The 22,819-nt window shown below is 40.5% G+C and overlaps 2 protein-coding genes across 2 annotated transcripts in view; one reads left to right on the top strand and one right to left on the bottom strand.

Moving 5' to 3' along the window:
- l(2)37Cd (general transcription factor IIIC subunit l(2)37Cd) overlaps positions 1-22,819 on the top strand; it is a 126,999-nt gene that overhangs the window by 11,394 nt on the left and 92,786 nt on the right. The window contains exon 3 of the mRNA XM_069307580.1: positions 17,083-17,257. The gene's annotated coding sequence lies outside the window, so the exon portion shown is untranslated. The remainder of the gene's footprint in view (positions 1-17,082; positions 17,258-22,819) is intronic.
- Positions 4,753-22,819, bottom strand: part of LOC123766781 (homeobox protein SIX1) — a 54,153-nt gene continuing 36,086 nt past the window's right edge. The window contains exon 3 of the mRNA XM_045756154.2: positions 4,753-7,924. Coding sequence (XP_045612110.1) covers positions 7,561-7,924 — 364 coding nt within the window. The 3' untranslated portion in view covers positions 4,753-7,560. The remainder of the gene's footprint in view (positions 7,925-22,819) is intronic.

The raw sequence follows: 22,819 nt of genomic DNA, 5'->3' as shown, positions 1-22,819 counted from the left end.
TAATGTTTTGCTAAATTAATGTTCTTTAAAGTAGAGTGTATTCATTATCATGGACACACACACTATCCCGGCCACAACAAAATTAAATATTAAGACATTTTATGTATCATACCTTCTCCTGGGCTCGGAGTTGCGAATCACCAGGTGGTGGTACTCTGGAGGGCTGCGGGGTACTGGGACCTTCCGTCTTGTGGAGGAGCTGCACGTAGGACTGTCTGAGGGCGTGGATGAAGGAGCCCTGTACAAAGTCTAGCAGCGTCGGGAGAAATGGAATAAGAAAAGTGAAGACTGATATTCGTAAAATATCATATTCCATATCGGTTATGTTGAAAACATAACATGAAAGAGAATAGCATAAAAATAATATGATAGCAAACAAAGGTATACAAGACTTCTCCGGAGCCAAGGTCTTGTCGAGCGTCGACATGAGGTCACACGTTACATTCCTGTTAATCACAAACAGAGCGAGTGAACACAGCAAGAAGATAGAGTTTAAGTTAAACACTAACATCTTGACGCTTCTGTCGTAATTATTCTCTTTGAAATTCAATGTGAACTCGACCGCATGCCAGGCGGGGAACACTGCCACACAGATCAGAGGAATCAGTCTCCACCAGGCGACTTGATAGTGTCCTCCAGAGTGTCTCCTGACGAAACTCAGACCGAGCATATCTGTCAGGATTGAGATAAGCGGTAGCTCTCGCCAGTTTCCCGTCCTCTCTGTGTCACTCATGAGGGCCTTCCTTTCTTGGTTGACATCCGTCAGAAGACGCGATGCCCGTAGTGCCGTCCACGGTCGTCGGGGCGTCGATGACATGGGACTAGAGGCTGTTGACTTCACTAGAGGTGTTAGAAGACTCGCCATGTGATAATTTGCGCTGGTCGCCCGTGCTTTGCGTCTTATTGATTGTACGAGCACCCTCAACCGATGCTCTCTCAATCATGACAGCCTACTTCTACTGCTGTCATGATGCATCGCATTTTCTTGTTAAGTTGTTAACTATGGTAAAGTAAGATACTATCAAAAGAATGTGAACTATGGACCAATATATTCAGCTGTATCTCTACAAAAATAACTTTGCACGCCGGCAGCTATATTGCATATTAACTCGAATAGTTAGTTTAGTCATTTATTACACCCCTGTATGCAGGCGATGAGTCACAATAACGTGGCTGAAGTATGTTGATCAGACCACACACTAGAAATTGAAGGGACGACGACGTTTCGGTCCGTCCTGGACCATTCTCAAGTCAAAATACACCCCTGTATTCCATCCCCCGGGCTGTGGTAGAAAGGGTTATACAGACACGTAATGGGTTAGTGAACTGAACCCCACAGTTCATTTAACTAAGCAAGTATCAACCTTGTGAAGCTAGTTACACAGTTCTTTAATACATACATACACAAAATGCATATACATATAAAAATAGTTTGTTCACCATATTGGATTGCCGTTGAGCAACTTGAGGGCAGCAGAATTCCGGGAACAACAACAAAATAGACTTGAGGCTAAGTGAAATTCACACCATTTCGAATAGCAGCAATTTACAATTTCATCCGAAACAATATGTTATATAGCAGCAAAATTAATTAAATGCACACTTTGAATGCTTTTAAAATTAACACAACCAAATATATATATTTCAATTTCAAAATATTAGGCTGAGATCATAACTTTTGAGTTACTTGTCCGAAACGCTTTGCGTAATAGTGTGTAACTCCTGTCCCGACATTAGTACATTCTTTTGAATAAAAATTGAACTGAATTTCATCAGCAATTCTGATCCAAATCCTAACTGGAAAGATGAAATATTTACTGTTATTTATGGTAGCATTTGCTTTGTTTCTCGGTTCACTTAAACTGGTTAGTGAAACTGATTCTGTAGGCTAGTTAAGGTCAAATTACCTGTTTCGGTCTGAGGTAAGATAAAGTAACTATGAGGAGTCAGCACTAAGCCTGTATAACTATTTAACACCTGGAAGGTATATGTAGACTAGGAGCTGGTATATAATTCCTGGTATATAATTCTTGGTATATAATTCCTGCTGTTCCCGAAGTCGGGAACAGCAAGTTTGTATGTAGGCTTGTCAAGGTACTCCCCTAGCATAGGCCAACTACTGACCTTCCGTAGGATGCAATACACGACAATTGTCAAAATCCTGGGTACCCATGTTACTGCTAGGTGAACAGAGGCATCTAGCTTTGCATTATACAAGTACTGACCAACCAGGAAAAATACTTTAGTCCTGGACATGTTCCAGGTGGAAAGTAAATTAACACTCCATACACTGGGAAACTGGGTTCACCCGACCCTGTCGATCTACCATTGCTTAATTAATAATAAGCCTGTTGTTAATTCCTTACAGCTGGAACGATCAATAAATGTTTTTCACATACAAATTACAACCACATTGTCTGCTACTATCTCACCCCAGCACAAGAACAAATCAGGTTCCAGTACAATACTGATGTACTCTTATAAACATACACCAAGTGGGAAAGGCACAATAAAATACCGAAGGCTAGGTGAACTTTATTTACATTTGGAAGGATCACACAGACCCAGCTCACTGCTGGATCAACACATGCTAGCCAAAGACGTTATATGAGGATAAATTTACACAAAGGTAACGATATTGTTCGGTAATACGTCGAAGACCCAAATGTTTGAGCTTAAGGTAAACGTTTGGGGGGTGTAGTCATCTCGGGGAAGACCTATAACAACTTTTCTGATTTAAGATATTCACGTGCAAACTCAAGTTTGCTTTATTGAGATCCAGTATGGTCACCCGCTTACAACAATGCCGTATGTTGTATTAATGTACTCACGTACATACATAATTCCTGTCACGACAGTAAACTCTCTTCATATTTACCGCATGTATGTACATAGGGTAACACCTCTGGTGCAATTGTAGGGACCCACAGCCTTGGAGAAGAATGAAAAGCTTTCAGAGAAGACCTTGTAGATTCTCACTGAAGATTCTTTAAGTATGTACATTATATATATTTAGAAGTTCGTGGAAGAATTACAACATCATTTATTTAAGTTCTAAATACAACCTCTATATCCATGTTTTGTTTGTTGTATCTGATAAAAACATACAAAAACATGAATAACCCTTTGCAATTATTTATCTCAAATCTCGCCTAAACACGACAAATGGTGGCAGCGACATCGACGTGTTTATCAACCACAATTTCTGGTTGTGAAAACTCAAAATAAATGGATACCACTATCATGTTATTCAGTGGTTATATCTTATTTTTTGCAACATAATATAAAATACACAAACAAGACAAACTGAATGCATGGGGGTAACAATACGTCAGCCGTCACTATTAACTTTCTACAGGTATTGAACTGGTATTCTTGTGAAACATTAGCAGGGCAAAGGAATTTACTTTGAGAAGAATTGTACTAATGTTGGAATGAAAATAGACATTAAGGAATGATACTTGTCATTGAGGAATGATACCAGATATTGGAAAGTGACATTTGTCATTATGGAATAGTATTACACAGTTTTGAATAGCTTCTAGGTAATTTGATAATTAACTAACAAATCGACGTCTATACAATACTGTATTTTTTGGTTCAAGAGAACTGGCAAATATAGAAACCCAAGTATAACATTACAGTATATGTTAAAATTTAGTATTTCATAGAATATTAATTCTCACAGCCGTGTAGATCTGTTTTTAAACCAAACTTGATAACACACTGAGGGCTGCTGTATTATAACAAAAAAACTCCACATATTAAATAAAACTGTGAATAAGACTTTTTGTTGAAGTATAGCTGAAGTGATAATGTCAACAAGTGTTATCACAGACATAAGCCTTTGTCAGTATCAGGAATGGTTGGTGGGTTCAAAGTACAGACAATTGAATTTAGATTAAAATCAAGGCCCAAATATTTTTGCAATATCCACAGTCATCACAGCATCTGATAAGGAAATTATGCATATGCAAAGAGTTTGTACACAATAAAAAAAATCATAACACGTTTACAGATGAAAATAAATAATTATGAAATAGGCTAAATAAACATTTTATGTCAATAGTATAAAATGTTAACATCTAAGCCCAAAAAAATGTAAATGTTAATGAACATGAAAATCAGGTAGTCACATATGGATTACATTCCAAACGTTAAAAGAAAAAACTATCAGGTATTCATATCTGGGTACAATTACAAACGTTTAAAGATAGAAAAAACTGCGATAGCCATATGGGCATCACTACAAGCTCCAGCAATATCACATATTTCAGCAACCCTCGAAACATATGGGCTACATTTCCATATTAGTGGCAATCTTTCGCGACATATTTATTAGAAATGAACGAATCTTCTAAGTAGACTAGGCTACGGGCTTGACATCGTTCAAAAAAATAAATTAGATTATTATCCACTAATGTTTTGTTTTTGACTTCCCTTCCTTGATGACTGGCGCCATGAGGATAATTGCAAGATAATTTCGAAAAAATTATTATAGTAATCCGGCTTTTAGTACAATAATTTATAATTGCTACGGGATAATAGAGATTTTGTTAACGTGTAGCTTAATTACTATCTTTCTAAAACATAGCACCATGATAGGCTTTTGGTAAAATCAGCAAATAATTGTATGATTTAATAAGTGTCACGACTGGTCCTTAAGTGCACCTAGCCTCAAGATTATGGAGTTTGTGAATTACATCTCGCACCCTAGCCCTTATCCCTCCCTCCCACCCGCCCCCAAAATAATGTCCCATCAGGATGATGAGAATATTATGTTATAAATACTTGCATTGTATTTTTAATTTACTATTTACAATTAAAATACCCGCTCATGTACATTTACACGTATCTGATGTCAGTGGAGAACTGACCTAGGCTTGCTTATTTACATAAAATGTCGTGTATATTTATTTCTAGATGGAAAATAGGATTGCTGGACCGACTGACACATGCAACACAGGCTAATACACATACAGAGATACAGACATAAAGACAGACAAACGCAGTCACCCTCCCCCTTGCCCTTTGCTACAACACTTCCATACAAACCATCTCGCTACACGCCCCAGCAACATCCAGTACTATCAGTCTTGACATCAGGACTGTCTGTGCTTTACACAAACACGAGTGGAATATCCAACAAGATGTAAGAAATGAAGATGGCTGAGATGGTGTTCCCTGAGAACAACCAGGCGAGGTGAAGAGCAGAGGGACATTGAAGAGAGGTGGTGAGGCGCAACTAGTGAGCTTGGGAAGTTGGAGATATGGTGGTGGACAGAAATGGATTCAATTACTTTGCTGTGGGAATAGTAGCAAAAAGAATAGGCATGGTAGTCGTCTATAAACCGCAACAAGTGAACACTAGAAGTACAGCACATGAGAGGGAGGCAGCTTGGAAGATCGGAAAGGACGGACGGACACACACACACACACACACGAAAGAGCAGAGCTCAACCCCTCAAGACACAACTAGGTGAATACACACAGACACTGGGGAAGTTAACGCTATAATATCACACTAATATCAGCCACACCTCAAGGAACATAAGGAGACGTTACTCAAAAGGATAATGCAAACCTTTTGAGAACATCGTATGGAATCTAAGCTTTACATCCCCAGACGACAGACCCTCGAAGCACACGGGATACTTTGAAGCACAGAAACACTGGACAAAGGAAACGTGTATACAGATAAAATCAATAGGACGGGAATGAAGATTAGATATTCTAGATAAACACTTATCTAACGTAAGAGAAGTTAACAATTGGACTGAAACTGATGTAGAGAAAATAGAGGCCAACTCCATACTCGCATATGTAAATTTAAAATTGGATCGGAAGATAATTAGAATGCCGGGACCCAGAAGATGAGGCTCGAAACTGCAAGTCAGCTAAGTAATAATACTCACATAAACATACACATATACGCAGCAAACACTAGACGTTCTCTCGTGTCGTGTACAGTTCTACAAAACACCAACATTTTCTCTCATGTAACACTTTGCTGTGGCACCATCGCCCCTAGCATGAGGCGAGGTCCTGAAACAACTCGCAATGATTCATCCAAAGTATACACATTTTAATTATAAGCTTACCGATAGGTAAGTCTGTCGTGTGGTATAATACACTACCAGGCAAGTCTACTCATGAGCATAGCAGCGACTTCCTTCGGGGCCTCAGACGACCCCGAGAAGCCCGGCTGTTGAACAGGAACCCTTTACCCAAATTTCATTACAACATGAAATTGAGAAAGTAGAACACTGGTGTACGTTAAAATTAGTAGGGACTGGTGACTGTCCACTGTACACCTGAGACAGCACCCGAACACTAAACACCGTGATGCCAGTATACTCTCCACCGCCGTGTACCATATGAAAGTACTAAATTATCATTCACAACAGTAATAGTGTTTTTGCAGTCTTGTCACTGTTCGAAACTATGACTCGAGATGTGCTTCGTTTACTTTGAGCCCGTTCTGCTGGCACTACACTAAAATCCTTCTCCAAGACTAACTTATGCCTAATTATTCGCAAATCCATAATATAATAATTTGGATTCGATAATACTATTTCTTTTTACGCCATATTCAAAATAGTAACGTATCAATATACCACATTTTGTACCATGTTACGGCGGAGAGTTGGTTCACGCTGGTGGAAGGCTCAGGGCTTCACTTCATGGCAACTGTGAAGAAATCCACGACCCCATTTATGCTATTAACAAGTTTTCTGAACCTCTTATTATCTCTGTAAACAACCATCATTTTCCCTTACTATTAACTTTTCTATTCAATAATTTAATTCGAGATTTACAATATTGCAGACCCCTCTAGTGAGACGCTCTCAGTTAACACTGACGTTTTCACTGTTTTTGGTTCACGGGTTGATGCTTGGTTCACTGAAAAGGGAGCCTATGGTCACAAACATGTTAGAGGACAGGTTCACCTGACCCAGGAGGTCCCTCGTAATGACCCGACCACCAAGGTCATGACCCCGAGGCCCGCGGGTCACTCTGGTGGTTGGCCAAGGCATGGCTGAAGGTTGTCACAACATTACACACTTAACCAGGACGGTAGTGACGACCAGGAGTGGACTTGAGTGTTGTGGTGTCGAGTCGCTGCCCCCACACGCTCACAGGCTGACTGAGTGGTGTCAGTCACTGGACACAGTCTGAATGGCATTGGCCCTCTTGCGCTGGTCATTATTTACATATGCTCACATTCTGACTGGCACTTCACTCTAGTGCTGATTCGTTGCTCTCTCTTTGCCAGCTTTGTACAAGCTGCGACCACTACCACGATTCCCTCCCAGTCGTCAAATCAGTTCAATGTCCCCCCCATCACACACTAGCACCTCCCCACTACCTTCTGTCCTGCAGAAGCGTGGGGCCATTGTAGATAGCTCAGCGAGACGTGGACGTCCACTGGGTAGGTCTTATCACGACCCACCAAGATTGTCGGCGACACTCCGAAGAACTAATGCGCCACCTGTCGCCTCATGGGTCAAGCTGGGACTCGTTTTTCGTTTACCCGTACCAGAGGCGGGTGTTCTCTTCTCACATGTCCTGGTGGGCGGCCGTCGTCACCGCCTGCAGCGTCGCGTCGTACCCATGGTAGGGGTAGGAGGCAGCGGCGGCAGCGGCCATGTTGGGAAAGTGGTGGAGGAGGGAGGCAGCTTCAGGCTTAAGGTGTTGGGCCAGCATGTCGGGCTTCATGATGTTGTGTCGAGGAGCCATGCTGGAGAGGCCGGGGTCGTAGCCCATCTTGGCGGGATCGTAACCCATCTTAGTGGGGTCATAGCCCATCTTGGTAGGATCGTAGGTCATCTTGGCGACGTACATAGCTCTCATGTCGTGGCCGGTGGGGTCGAAGTGGTGCGACATGACGGAGCCGTCGCCATGGGGGCCCAACAGCAGATCCCTGAAACACAATAAATAAATAAATAAAGACGAAAAAAAGACTTCTAAAAACAAAATATTACCGTATTTGTATACAATTTGTTTATGCATTTAACAGACAAAATGAACGAGAATTAGAAACCTACTGAAAGCAGCTGTTAGTATGACAAACACAGATACAGACAAAATTATAGATTCAAAACGAGAAACAGAGACAGAGATCAATAAAGAGGCAGAGTTGAATTAATAACTTCCCCTTATTTCCTCTTAATGTTCTCTTTTTTGGAAAGAATCAGATATGTAACTGTACAACCTTGTATAATAAAGTGTACAACATAGAAGGGGGGGGGGGAGGAGAAGTGAACACTCATAAAGTATATATATATACCTATCAACCTACCTAGTTGTGCTTGTGGGTCTTGAGCTCTGCTCTTTCGGCCCGCCTCTCATCTGTCAATCATTCAACTGTTATTAACTACTAACTAATTTATTTTTATTTTTCCACGCACACACAGACACCCCTCAGGAAGCAGCCCGTAACAGCTGTCTAACTCCCAGGTACCTATTTCCTGCTAAGTAACAGGGGTATCAGGGTGAAAGAAACTCTGCCCATTGTTTCTCGCCGGCGCCGGGAATCGAACCCGGACCACAGGATAGCGTGTCCAGCGTGCTGTCCACACAGGCACCCACAGGGTGTGGGATACATATATATGTATATATGTATGTGTATACAGGATATGTGGAAGCTGGTCTGAATTGCATTTAACCTTCATAAACGCACATTAATAATACTATGTAAAAAGACACATCATACACGGTTTATGTAGGGCAGACGTAAATCTGTGTATTTATGTATGTAAGTTAGATTAGCATTTTGATTAGATTTTGATTAGATTTAGTTAGATTTTAACATTTTAAAAACACTACAATCACCTTCTGTGGTTGATTGTTCAATAAACCCCTGAACTATATGTTTAACAGATCTCTAACCCTGTCCATGGAGGACAGAATAAAATTTATATATGCTGGTTAGCATTGTAAATGTGTGGCCACGTCTGTGGTAGAAAATAATAATTAAAAAAAAACTTGAGCTACTGGATCCTTCAGTATATTGCTCATATTAAATAGTTCCAACTGGATAATAGTGAAGATATTACTTTTTTATATAACAAATGTCAACAATATTGGAAATATGATGATGCTCGTAATGTTTATGGTGATGCTCATGTGGTTGTTGATGCACGGAGGGATGGTGATACCCATGGTGGTGGAAGCGATGGTGAGGTGATGGTGATTGATGGTGGTTGTGTTTATTTGGCGGTGGATACGATTAGTTTGCTTACGGGCTCACCATAGCCCGTGCTACATGGACACTTCGTCCTGAGTAGCTAAATCTTTAACAACGATTAGTTTGCTGTAAGGGGGGGGGGGGAAGAAGGGTGATGGAAGTAGCAATGGTGGTGGATGTAGCAGTGAGGGTGATTGTGATCATGGCGGTGTTGATGATGGTAGAAGCCATGGTTTTTAGTGGCCATGGTTTTTAGTAATGGGGCAATGGCTGGTGCTAACGCCCTTGTTAATCTGCACAACGGTGTACCACCCGTGTTAACCTCTACAATGGTGCCAACAGCAAACCCAAACTTTACGGTTGCAGTGCCCATCCCATTATTGCTAAACATTATCGCCAAAGCGACCAGGATGGGACTGGGGGCCAATGGTGTACTAATTAAATTAACTGGTGAGCGGCATAGATAAGTCAACACCAGCCTTAATATTAATCACTAGCTATGTATAATTGACAACAACACAGCAGTAATGGCACGACACATGAGAGTGGTTCCCGCGGCTCGTCAAGCATGAAGTGTCCCAACCATGAAAACTGTAGTGCCATGTTTTTCCTCTCCGTGAGTTGCCTTGGCGACCGTCCCCGCGGCATGGTGGAGGGCAGGGTAATAAAGCCAGGGGAGGCTCTTCCTCTGGCAGCCCTGGCGGCACCTTAGGCACTCGTATGTTCCACTTCGGGATTTATATTGAAAGGTTTGTGGAAGGGCAAAGCCTCAGTCTCTCAACCGCAACTGGCTGCGACAATGAGCGGTTTAGGCTAATTTTGTAATAAATCTGTTTTTTTTTCTCACTTTGGGATTAGCCCAATGGAGGATTACAAATAAATTCAAAGTAACTTATTTTGTGTTTAATAAAATTATCGTTCTGGTGTCATTCAGAAGCGTAGACACTAGCGGAGTTCGTTCAGGGCGAAGAGGAGAATAGGAAGCCATAGTCGGAGCCAGTGAAGGGATGGGGAGGCGGGAGCAGCGAAGGGGGAGTCGGGTGTCGGGTTGGGTTACCATCGAGGGCGGCCGGTTAACGAGACCCGACGTAAATCTGTGAGTTTAGCCTCCAATAACTAATTAACTTAGTCCCTACCCGGCCACATAACTAATTTACGTCATACAGGCACGGTCATGGGAAAGGACAAGTGAAGGAGATATTTGCTTTACCCCAAAATATGCAGAAAGTTTAGCAGCAGCAGCAAGAAATTCCCACGTGACTTCACCACCTTCTGAGACCCTCATGAAAAAAAATAATAATTCTCGCTTTTATTCTTGTTTAACTGACACGAAATTAGAACTATAACAAAAACGATTAACAGCAACTCGAGGCTAGTGACTGAGGGAGGACTTTAAATACTGAAACAAGAATAATGGTTAAATTATCAAAAGACTTGAGAAAAGAGGAAGGTGGTGGTGGTGTGTGCCAACCCACCTTGTTAGTCCAGTCGGCGTGCAACAGGTGCATCCATCTTTAATATATATTTATATCCAATGATAAATACATTTATTTCCATTTAATAATAATACTAGCAAAAAATAATTAAAAATGCAATTAATATAAAACTAATTAAGAAAAGATAAAACTATGTGAAAATTGTATATAAAAATAATTTAGTAAAAATTCAAATAATATATACAAATAATAATAATAATAATAATAATATTATTATTATTATTATGACAGTGTTAGAGATAATAATATAAAAGAGCAAGACGTATAATAATTTAGAGTAAACCTTATAACATAATGTAAAATAATGTTTGGTGCTGGGATTAAGACCAATTGACCTTTGGAGCCATAATAGCTTAGTGACCAACCAACAAGAATACTTTCATCCTGGACTACGTTTAGGACTAAACTTAGTATATCAACGAGAAGTTGGGTATGTATACCTCTCAATGTATAAGCTTGAATGAATATAGTATAACAATATAACTAATAATTATAAGACATAATTATGCACAACTATACAAGTAGTAACAGAAACGACATTATTAACGCTTTATATGGAAGGTCGGAAATGACATGCATACTAAGTACTGGAATCGGGTAGAGAGAGAACAGTACATTGGGGGTTGGTATTTCACGGAGCCTTTCACCACATTACCACACATCATCAGCTGCATATGCAAGGTTGGCCAGCATAAGTACTGTCTTTAGAAATTCGAACAAAGTTCCGTTCATCACCACATGTGAAACTAATTTTGGAATATGTGGCACCAACGTGGAGTCCTACTCACGTTAAACACAAAGCGAAGCTGGAGAAGGTCCAGAAATATGCTATCAGACCAGCCTCAGAGTTGAGAGATATGAGTTACGAGAAAAGACTAAAGGAATTAATCTTCACGTCACTGAAAGAGAGAAGAATTATGGGAGCGATAAGAACTACAAACAATTCTTGGTAGAATAGCCAGGATAGGCAAAGATAGATTAGTTAGCATGGGTGGTACACGGACAAGTGAACAGATGAAAATTAAGTACCTAAATGAGCCATAAAGACACTGTGCTTAAAAAATGCCATTGTCAAAGTATTGAACAAATGTAATATAGTAAGAAGTGATGTGGTGGAAGCAGATTTCATTCACAGCTTGAAGTGTAGATATGACAGAGCCCAATGGTTTCGGGAACCTATAGCATGTGCCAGTCGATTGAAGGTTGAGAGGTGGGACCAAATAGCTGTAACTCGTCCTCAACAAGTACAACTGGGTAACTAGACGAGCACCAGTGTATTTTGTCCAACAAATATCTCATATACCAGTGCGTTGTGTCCAGCAAACTCATCTTTACACCAGTGAGTTTTGGCCTATAAATGTATCCTTACATCACTACTGTACAATAATTCCCTCGGTGGCAACGTTTCGGAATAGTTGAGCCTAATTCGTGTATAAATAACATCGCGTTAAATTGCATTTTTGTGCCTTAAACATTGTTTTACAGTTATGTATCTCAATTAATGTTTTAGTTTTCATTGATATACATACGTTACAGTGCAGTAATCCCTATGTTAAGAAAGCAGTGTAAATGCACAATCATTTATGAATGCAATTTTTTATTTGATTTGATATTCAATAATAATAACTAATTATACTACTAATAAAATTCCATTATTATTATTATTATTATTATTATTATTATTATTATTATTATTATTATCTTTCATATTATATTTTCCCGTTACCGTCAATATATTATTTTTAAAAACATTCTACAGCAAATCTTCTTACAATTGGAGCCTACTCGAATCTCACACCCTCTTTCCTTATCTTTCCGAACCCCACCTGTTGCTTCCGTGATAACACATGTGGCCCGCAGAAATTGGAAAATACCAAGACTGGTGCCAGGCTGACCCGAAATGACCTGGGTCAACCACAAAAAGGCCGGTGACAGGCCGAACTCGGGCCACTTACATGTAAACTGAGTGTGGCTTCCATCACTCAACTGCTGGAGGGGACAGGTCACTAGGACTGACGTTACCATACGTGGGTATAGGGATAGTTTAGTTAAGTTGGGGACTAGTTTGAGATTCAGTTGGTTGACTTGAAATTAGTTAGGGTTAGTTTGACTATTTTTTTTTTTTGTAAATTAAGGATAGGATACGCTAGAATCGAACAGTTTTAACATTCGTTAAACTTGTACTATTTAATTCAACAATAGTGTTACTAATATTCAGAACGTCTGTAAATGTACGGAATAATCTTAAATCTTAATGCCACTAATATAAGAAAAGAATGTACTTAACACTTTACATAAGGAAACCCTGTCAACGGAGACAGCATCGACTGAGGACTTATGAGGACCTCTTCCTTCCACACAATTATATATTTTTAAAGTTTTTTGGTCGTCCATGTGTTTGTGTTTACGACCCGCGTCATGATGTCCTTATGCTAAGTTGGTGTGGCGGGAACCTTCTCTATCCCCTGGCGCTTTTTTGCTCTATTTCTGTGTTTTATGCTACGTATTTTGTGCTTGTGTCCTTTCCTGGTGTTGCTGTCTTTATGGCTCTTTGTCTTGCCTGCTTCTATATCTGATCTAGTTTCCGGTAAATTTTTGTTTCTGAACCAACTACTGTATTTAACAAAATATTAGACAACATCTGAAATTATTATGGTTTTATTTTTTTGTATACATGGGTATAAAAATATGTCTTGGGACATGTTTACAGGGTTAGGATATTTCCGTGTCACAGCTCATTATTGAGCTGTGACAGAACAATGTTCGTGTTCTCCCGGACACGGTTAGCCAATCGTTCTATATCCAGGTTCACAATTATTGCTTGGGTGCACAGGGGTGAACAGTGAAGGATTAGTGCCTAGTGTTTCCACCTGCCCTGGATCATTTGTTTATGTTAGTTAATCAGGATATTGTCGAATACCCTGAGGGAACATCAACAGTACAAAGAGCAAGAATCAGCTTGGAAGAGAAGCACACATTCCTCTTGTACTACATCGGTACCAAGAAAGGTTACAAGAACCAGACCAGACACGGTTTAACCACCCAGCTCTCTGCCCCCAGCAGGAGGCAGCAACGTCGGCGTCACCCACGCTCCATCTGACCTGATGTATTGCCACCCCTCCCCACCCACTTCCAACTCTTGCTCTCCTCAAAATGCAGCCTCATGATTCCTTCTCCCTGTAATGCCTACCATCAGTTTCACGTACCATCAGTATGATGTTGTGTACTGTATTCCTCATCTGGCGTCCTCCGCTCAGTGAAGCCTCGCACATGTGTACTAGCCATATTACAGAAAAAACTATCTCCATAATATTTATAAATTATTCCAAAATAGTTGTTATATTTATTCATATTAATATATTTTCGTCATTATTATTTTAGTCACTATTTTATTTAACACATTATTTACATTAAATTATCATATAAAGAAGATGAGGCACTCAAGAAATTAATTTACTTAATCAAAGTATTGCAGGGTAAGGCACCGCATATGGTATTTATCATTCACAAATGATTATTATATTTTTTCCAACTGAAGACTAAGAAATGTATCATGTCATCATAGCTTCGAGCATTACCGCGCTGTAAAGACACACAGAAGCAGCAAGACTATCAAACTATGGGTTTCTAAATGCCCGAGGGAACTATTACGGTCCACTGAGACACCCTCAGCCAACCACATGACCCCAAGTGGGATGGATGGCTCAGGGAGACGACCCGGGGCCACTGTTCACCACCACTTCCCAACCCGGCAGCGACAGGTTGTAGGGGCTGTCACGGGGGGTTGAATGCCGCGGTGGGCTGAATGCCACGGTGGGCTGAATGCCACGGTGGGCTGAATGTCACGGTGGGCTGAATGCCACGGTGGGCTGAATGTCACGGTGGGCTGAATGCCACGGTGGGCTGAATGCCACGGTGGGCTGAATGCCACGGTGGGCTGAATGTCACGGTGGGCTGAATGCCATGGTGGGCTGAATGCCACGGTGGGCTGAATGTCACGGTGGGCTGAATGCCACGGTGGGCTGAATGCCATGGTGAGCTGAATGCCACGGTGGGCTGAATGCCATGGTGGGCTGAATGCCACGATGGGCTGAATGCCACGGTGGGCTGAATGCCACGGTGGGCTGAATGCCATGGTGGGCTGAATGCCACGGTGGGCTGAATGTCACGATGGGCAGAATGCCACGGTGGGCTGAATGCCAAGGTGGGCTGAATGCCACGATGGGCTGAATGCCACGGTGGGTTCAAACACCACATCCACCAACAATGCCGACCCTCCCTAAAACCCATCCCTCCCTAACGACCCACCACCCAAAGGCTCGGGTTGGGTCTGCCACGAACTAACAAGAATAATATAAATTCTAAATATAACCACTTTAGGAGCTCATGTTATCCTATAGGATAAGTTATAGTATATTAATATAAAGCTGAATAACCATCCTGTTTTATCGCTTGGTTTCAGACTCAAAATCCAATAACTGTTATGAATTATGAATAAGAGATAAGCGTGGACCATACAATGTAAATCATGCCTACAAATAATAAGAACCATGATAATAAGGCTCCTAAAGTCAGTCACAGGACAAACTTAGCTAATAAAGAAACAAAAATACATCACTACCAATAACATCTAAAAATAAGAGACATCTAGTAATGTGTTGATAGATATGCATAAATTACAACTAATCTGGAGAGAAGTTGGCTATAGCGTGTCTGGTAGACATAATCTGTAGGTTTTGGTACATTTTCGTGTAGATTTAGGTATAATGTAAACAAATTAAATCATAAAGTAAAAATCCTCATCAAATATATATGTGTAAATCACGAAAATTAACACGTGATGAGAAATGTGCCAGTGTCAGACCACGGAGGAAGAATTGAAACAGGAATTTCCTTAAGTATTTTCGTATATTAATATACACACACACACACACACACACACACACACACACACACACACACACACACACACACACACACACACACACACACACACACACACATATACACACAATCTCGCTGTGTAGATTCACCGGTCCAGTGACCGACCGGTACTTGAGGTTAAGAAGTCACCACTCTTAAGAAGACAGACAGACACGTGCAGCGGTTTGTGGCTTCCTGAGCGGAACATGAAAGAGTAAAAGGCACAACCATTTATACAATTTTCTTATGGGTTAAACAATAAGAAAGTAGCCAAATTGCAATAACCTCTGAAATAATAATTAAACTGCTAAGACTCCAGATAATATCTGTATTTTTCAATAAGCTAATTTAAATTGAGAATATAATTGGTCTATGGAATTATGAGTGAGAAGAATGAAATCCAGAGATGATGATGAGAGAGAGAGAGAGAGAGAGAGAGAGAGAGAGAGAGAGAGAGAGAGAGAGAGAGAGAGAGAGAGAGAGAGAGAGAGAGAGAGAGAGAGGGAGAGAGAGAGACAGAGATGGGGGAGTGAGACAGAGGGGGAGGGAGATGTGTTACACAAGGGTGGTGATGGTCTTTTAAATGGTGGTGAGGGCGTGGGAAGGCTTCCCGGACGGCCAAAACCACTACGCTTTTTCTTGATTTTACTTTTTTTTGTACTTTCCCGAATGTCATTCTTCGGTAACCTCTTTACTCTCATTTATATTTTCATTTTTTTTCACCTTTTACCCAAAATTTTAGGTAACTAAATTATACATTACTTTGCCAATCGTAGCTAAATGTCTTAAATTTACTATAGAGTATGGTTATTTAGATTTTTTCTGTTATGCTTTTTACATAAATTATTTAGAATAGATTCGCCATCTACAGACCTGTCGCTGCTTCAGCTTGCCCGCCTATGTGGTCTCGCCAGCTCTCTCAACCCATCAAAATTACACAGCCTAATTCAGAACTAACCAGCTTGTTATGTCAAATTTGAATTTCCCGCCTGTGGTAGTGTGTGTTTGGGCTCCGACATACATTTTCTATCTACTTTTAAAGGATACTTAAAAGTCCATTTATGTTTACATAGAGATATCCAGCAATAAAAGAGATGTAAAATGTTGACAAAAGGATGTAAAATATTGACATATAACAGCAATAAAATGTGAACCCTAAACAATAATGGATACTAAAATATTTAAAAATATTAATGAATAAGTATTGGAACTTATTTTGGAAAGTTGAAGAGAGAGAGAGACGCAAAATGGATTGCCTCGGGCAGTGTGGATCCACAAGCGATATATAGATACAGTATATACACGGAAAATAGTATCCGGCTTCTCACAGCCCGGTTCCTGTGCTAGGTAAGTCCACTTCGGGCTCACCATAGCCCGTGCTACTTACAACTCTTTTGTTCCAAGTAGCTGAATCTAAAACAACAACAATCCTGCTTCTCTGTTTATATACACTGAGGATTGACTTTATTCCAGAACTATACCTGGAGGTTCGGAGTGTGGTGTGTTGGGGAGAACAGGTCATATGGACAAAACCACAAGGGCCGTGACGAGGGTTCGAACCTGCCTCCGAGAGGATCCCAGACGCTGCCTTAAGTCATATGGCTCTAGTCCAGTCTTGTGGCGAAGATCCACCAGTCTACAGTTCCGGGTAATGTATTAATATACGCCTACATCCCTTCCGGTGCTTCTGTCTTTGATATTTGTAGATTTTGTAGGTAGAGTAGTACGGTATTCTATATTTGTTCCATGCTGTTGAACAGGTTCGCCCATTTTGCGTGATGTGTGCAGTAGTATTGCACAAATTTAGCTACTTTTTTATATTAGGCTATTTGGTCACGTATAATTAGCCCTCTGCCGGTCATTAAAAAATAATGATTTTGTTTGTCTTAGTGTTGCCTCGTGTTTGATGTTTTCATGTGTACACAAACCAGGAGTTTACTGGAAATAATTTTTTAGGTATTTATTTATTGAGTTATTTTCTTGTTATTTTATTATTTTCACTTGTCTCAGGACATGTTCCTCTACCCTTACCAAACTTTATTATTATTATTATTATTATTATTATTATTATTATTATTATTATTATTATTATTATTTAAGTGTTTATATTTGTTATAGTTCTCACTCCGCTTTATTATTATGTACATTTCCAGTTTATTTAAGGGTCTAGGTAGTACACTTGCGTTTGTTCTCGATTCAATTGGGAATCCCGGGTTCGAATCTCGGGCAGGACGGAAATGGTTGGGCACATTTCTTTTCACCTTATGCTTCTTAGGTGAAAAGAACTCATCTTGTGGAGTTGCATCCTGGGAAGGGTCTGTCGTTCAACCATGGGGGTGAAGGGGGGGGGAGTCTCAATATGAGCCTAATGTATATATATTCATTCTGCCTATCCCCGCCAATATAAATTGTTAATTAAAAAGGAAATATTATTGGCGTTTGTTTGGAAGTACCCATCGCACAGGTATGAAATATTATGTTATCTTATAGTGTATAATGAAGTAATATTTGCCTACACTCTTGTAGTGAGATAACAAACACATTCATTTCCCCTCACCCCTTATACATAGTCTAACGAAATATGGTTGCAAATATCCGAACAAAAATCAATAACAGTTCATTTTCATTTTTGGCGAAGAATCGTCAGCAAATCTAAAACTATTTATGCAGAATTGATATCAAATCTATTTAAAAGCGGTTTTATTACATTCCGACAATGGTGTCAATTGCAGCTATAGAGCAGTCATTGTATATGTGTTGCCTCAACATTAAACCCTATCATCGGGGAATTTAGCCAGTGTCGTGAAAAGCTTTTAAGTGGAGTTACAAGATTTTTCATGTTAATGAGTTTGGCAGAGAAGTAGGCCTAAAGATGATGGAACGTAGGCTTGATTAATGTACATGTTAAAACGGAATAATTGAACGAATAGAAGGAAGGAGAGGGAATGAAGGGGGAAAGAGACGACGAAGGAAGAAGAAAAGTGGTGAAGAGGGAAGGTGAGAAAGGAAAGAATTGAGTACATTGAGGGAGAAGCGAGGATTGAAGAGGGAGAGAAGGAAAAAGAGAGAGGAAGGAGAGAACTAGAATCCACAGGATTAATATTTAAGAAAAAGGAATGAGATAAAAAAAATCACCGGTTAGTATTTATTATATTTAAAAAAAATCACCGGTTAGTATTTATTATATTTATACCTTTATCTCACAGAGTTTGTTGCTGAAGATCAATAGTAGGTCTCAATGGGCGATTTATAGAAAACTGAGTAAGAATATTTATATAACGAATGGGGGTAGTTGAAGTATAGTGGGTAACGTATATCCTTTATGTATTAGCAGTGCCCTTATTAAATGTACGTACTACTGCAACAATTATTTAACCACTATCATATTCTGCATATTTTACAAATGCAAATTATTATTATTATTATTATTATTAATTATTATTAATTATTATTATTAATTATTATTATTATTATTATTATTATTATTATTATTTATTATTATTATTATTATAATTAATTATTAATTATTATTATTGGTACACTATCGTGGATGGTATCCGCTGTGGCCGCATTTTTGTTTATTTTGTTTGCCTCATTTATTAAATACAATGTTACGGCTTCCAGTTTTGTAGTAGATGTATCACCATATCTGTATTTACAGCAGGTGACAAGACAAGTGTCAAACATACGACTGACCTGTATACACAGTGAAGATGAAGTGCCCGGTCATTATCCTTAAGATCACAAACATCTGTCAAGCGTAATGTGGCGTGTTGTCTTAGCTTGGTTATACTCCTCGTAGCTGTTGTCTTAGCTTGGTTATACTCCTCGTAGCTGTTGTCTTAGCTTGGTTATACTCCTCGTAGCTGTTGTCTTAGCTTGGTTATACTCCTCGTAGCTGTTGTCTCAGCTTGGTTATACTCCTCGTAGCTGTTGTCTTAGCTTGGTTATACTCCACGTAGCTGTTGTCTCAGCTTGGTTATACTCCTCGTAGCTGTTGTCTCAGCTTGGTTATACTCCACGTAGCTGTTGTCTCAGCTTGGTTATACTCCTCGTAGCTGTTGTCTCAGCTTGGTTATACTCCTCGTAGCTGTTGTCTTAGCTTGGTTATACTCCTCGTAGCTGTTGTCTCAGCTTGGTTATACTCCTCGTAGCTGTTGTCTCAGCTTGGTTATACTCCTCGTAGCTGTTGTCTCAGCTTGGTTATACTCCTCGTAGCTGTTGTCTCAGCTTGGTTATACTCCACGTAGCTGTTGTCTCAGCTTGGTTATACTCCTCGTAGCTGTTGTCTCAGCTTGGTTATATTCCTCGTAGCTGTTGTCTCAGCTTGGTTATATTCCTCGTAGCTGTTGTCTCAGCTTGGTTATATTCCTCGTAGCTGTTGTCTCAGCTTGGTTATACTCCTCGTAGCTGTTGTCTCAGCTTGGTTATATTCCTCGTAGCTGTTGTCTCAGCTTGGTTATATTCCTCGTAGCTGTTGTCTCAGCTTGGTTATATTCCTCGTAGCTGTTGTCTCAGCTTGGTTATACTCCTCGTAGCTGTTGTCTCAGCTTGGTTATACTCCTCGTAGATGTTGTCTCAGCTTGGTTATACTCCTCGTAGCTGTTGTCTCAGCTTGGTTATACTCCTCGTAGCTGTTGTCTCAGCTTGGTTATACTCCTCGTAGCTGTTGTCTCAGGTTGGTTATACTCCTCGTAGCTGTTGTCTCAGCTTGGTTATACACTTCGACTGTCTTTCAGCTTGGTTATATACACCTCGTATATAATCATATACAACTTATATAATAAATGCTGAATTAAGTGCTAATAATGTAAGTAAGTATCTTAAGACTATGACGCAGGGAATTAACTGATCAGCTAAATTATTAAAAATAAAAAGAACGAATAGTCTGATACGGAGTGAGCTCTACGCTGTGGCAGGGCAAGCTCTACGCTGTGGCAGGGTAAGCTCTACGCTGTGGCAGGGTAAGCTCTACGCTGTGGCAGGGTAAGCTCTACGCTGTGGCAGGGTAAGCTCTACGCTGTGGCAGGGTAAGCTCTACGCTGTGGCAGGGTAAGCTCTACGCTGTGGCAGGGTAAGCTCTACGCTGTGGCAGGGTAAGGCTCAAGATGAGGCTTCCACTTGTGGCGTTATTCCTGTTTCGTGTTAAAACGTTTCGACATTACTGCCATATCTCTCTCGCATTTCTTATTATGAACGTCATATATCGCTCTCACTTTTTTATGGGCAAATGTGTGCGGCGGAGGTGGCAGTAGTGGGGCAGGGGAGGGTGTCGGGGGATAGAGGGTGTGGGTATGTGAGGGGGGAGGATAGGAGGCGTGGGTAGGTAGGCAAGGGGAGGGAGTAGGGGAGTTCCTTTGGCCCGCTACCTATGATTTATCCGTCACGTGACCTAACCCCTCCTCGCCTTACGCCCTGCCATAACACATGTCACGACCTTCTCCTACTTCACCCCCTCTGTCCCTTCTTCTCTCCCCCCCCCCCCATCCCTTTTCCCCTTCCCTTCCTATTCCACCATTTCCTTGCCCTCCACTTCTCCTCCTTCCTCCCTTAAAATGTTCTATTTTCATTGCATTTGATTGGTGATGCTCGGAGGCGGCTAGTTTGTTGTGCACCCCATACTCATCCTGTGAGTGGTATAGTTTGTTGTGCACCCCATACTCCTCCTGTGAGTGGTATAGTTTGTTGTGCACCCCATACTCATCCTGTGAGTGGTATAGTTTGTTGTGCACCCCATACTCCTCCTGTGAGTGGTAGTTTGTTGTGCACCCCATACCCTCCTGTGAGTGGTAGTTTGTTGTGCACCCCATACTCATCTTGTGAGCGGTAGTTTATTGTGCACCCCATACCCTCCTGTGAGTGGTAGTTTGTTGTGCACCCCATACTCATCCTGTGAGCGGTAGCGCAAAAAAGGATTCCAGAGGGCACAAAAGGTCTTAAAATATCAGCAGAGATTTTTACATTAACAGTTTCATGTAATTTGCACACTTTATGATGAGAGTGTCAGCTAGCTACAACAAAACAAAGAAATTCATGACAATATCAATATTTACGTAAATCATTTTACATGGGTGTGGTCGGTTTTGGTAATGCATAAAATATATAAATATTGGGGTATTAGAGGATTATGGAGGAGCTGATGTATATTATTATTATTAGTCTTCACACTACACAGCTTATTCGTTAGTGTCACATGTGTCCTTTATCTACTGGAGGTGAAACATGGATACAGTGCAAGGAGGACATCAGATATTTTATCATTTGTAATAAGTTTCTTGGCCATTTCACGCAGCTTGAGTTTAGATTTGTCTCTAAATGGCACAATTTTTTTTTTCAGTCTTAAGATGTATAATGCTCAAGTGTGTGTGACCCCGTCTTTGTCCCACACACTTTACACTTGACTTCATCTTGATCACTAAACAAGCCGAACTGGCAGAGATACTTGTAGCTAGATCGTATTTGAGATGTGACAACGTCAGTTATTCTACTGATTTAGTTACTTGCCCCATACCCTCCAAAGGATACCTGATCAACCAGGCTGTGACTCATACGTCAGGCTGCGAGCAGCCGCGTCCAACAGCCTAGTTGATCAGTCCAGCAACCAGGAGGCCTGGTCGACGACCGGGCCGCGGGGACGCTAAGCCCCGGAAGCACCTCAAGGTAACCTCAGGGTACTGAGGTTTTGTGTTTGACACCTCTTATTATGATTCACAATGTTCCTGCGAGTTCCTGTTGCATTAGTCTGCTTTCTTCATATTCATCCGAGAGCTCTCATCTAATGCAACCCATCCTCCTGTTGAGTCATTTTTGTAGCTATGTGCACCATAGTACATACATTGACGTAAAAGGAAATTACATAGTAGAATTTGATACTATTCATTTGATAGAGTTCGAAAAAAATAAAGCTAAAAACAAAGTTAAATATTCCTAGGCCTAGTATAGCACATATATGTACTATATTAGGCCTCAGATAGCGTGTTTTAGGCCTAAGAAGGTTAGATTAGGTTAGTTTAGGTTGTCTTTGCAAGATAAATACAAAACCTTTTCCGGTTTGTCCAAATTCAATAGTAACAATTTCTGCTTTCTATTAATTGTCCATTACGTCATATATGTACTGTGATCCTCGTCATTAATATAAGTACTAATTAAACAGGAAGATGGGCTATCTACTGACCGTTTTAATAGATCTATTTGATAGCTCAAAGTTCCG

The sequence above is a fragment of the Procambarus clarkii genome, chromosome 60 (assembly GCF_040958095.1).
Source record: "Procambarus clarkii isolate CNS0578487 chromosome 60, FALCON_Pclarkii_2.0, whole genome shotgun sequence".
NCBI classification, from domain to species: Eukaryota; Metazoa; Arthropoda; class Malacostraca; order Decapoda; family Cambaridae; genus Procambarus; species Procambarus clarkii.
The sequence above is the reverse complement of the archived record's forward strand: the minus strand, read 5'-3'. Positions and strand labels throughout refer to the sequence as shown.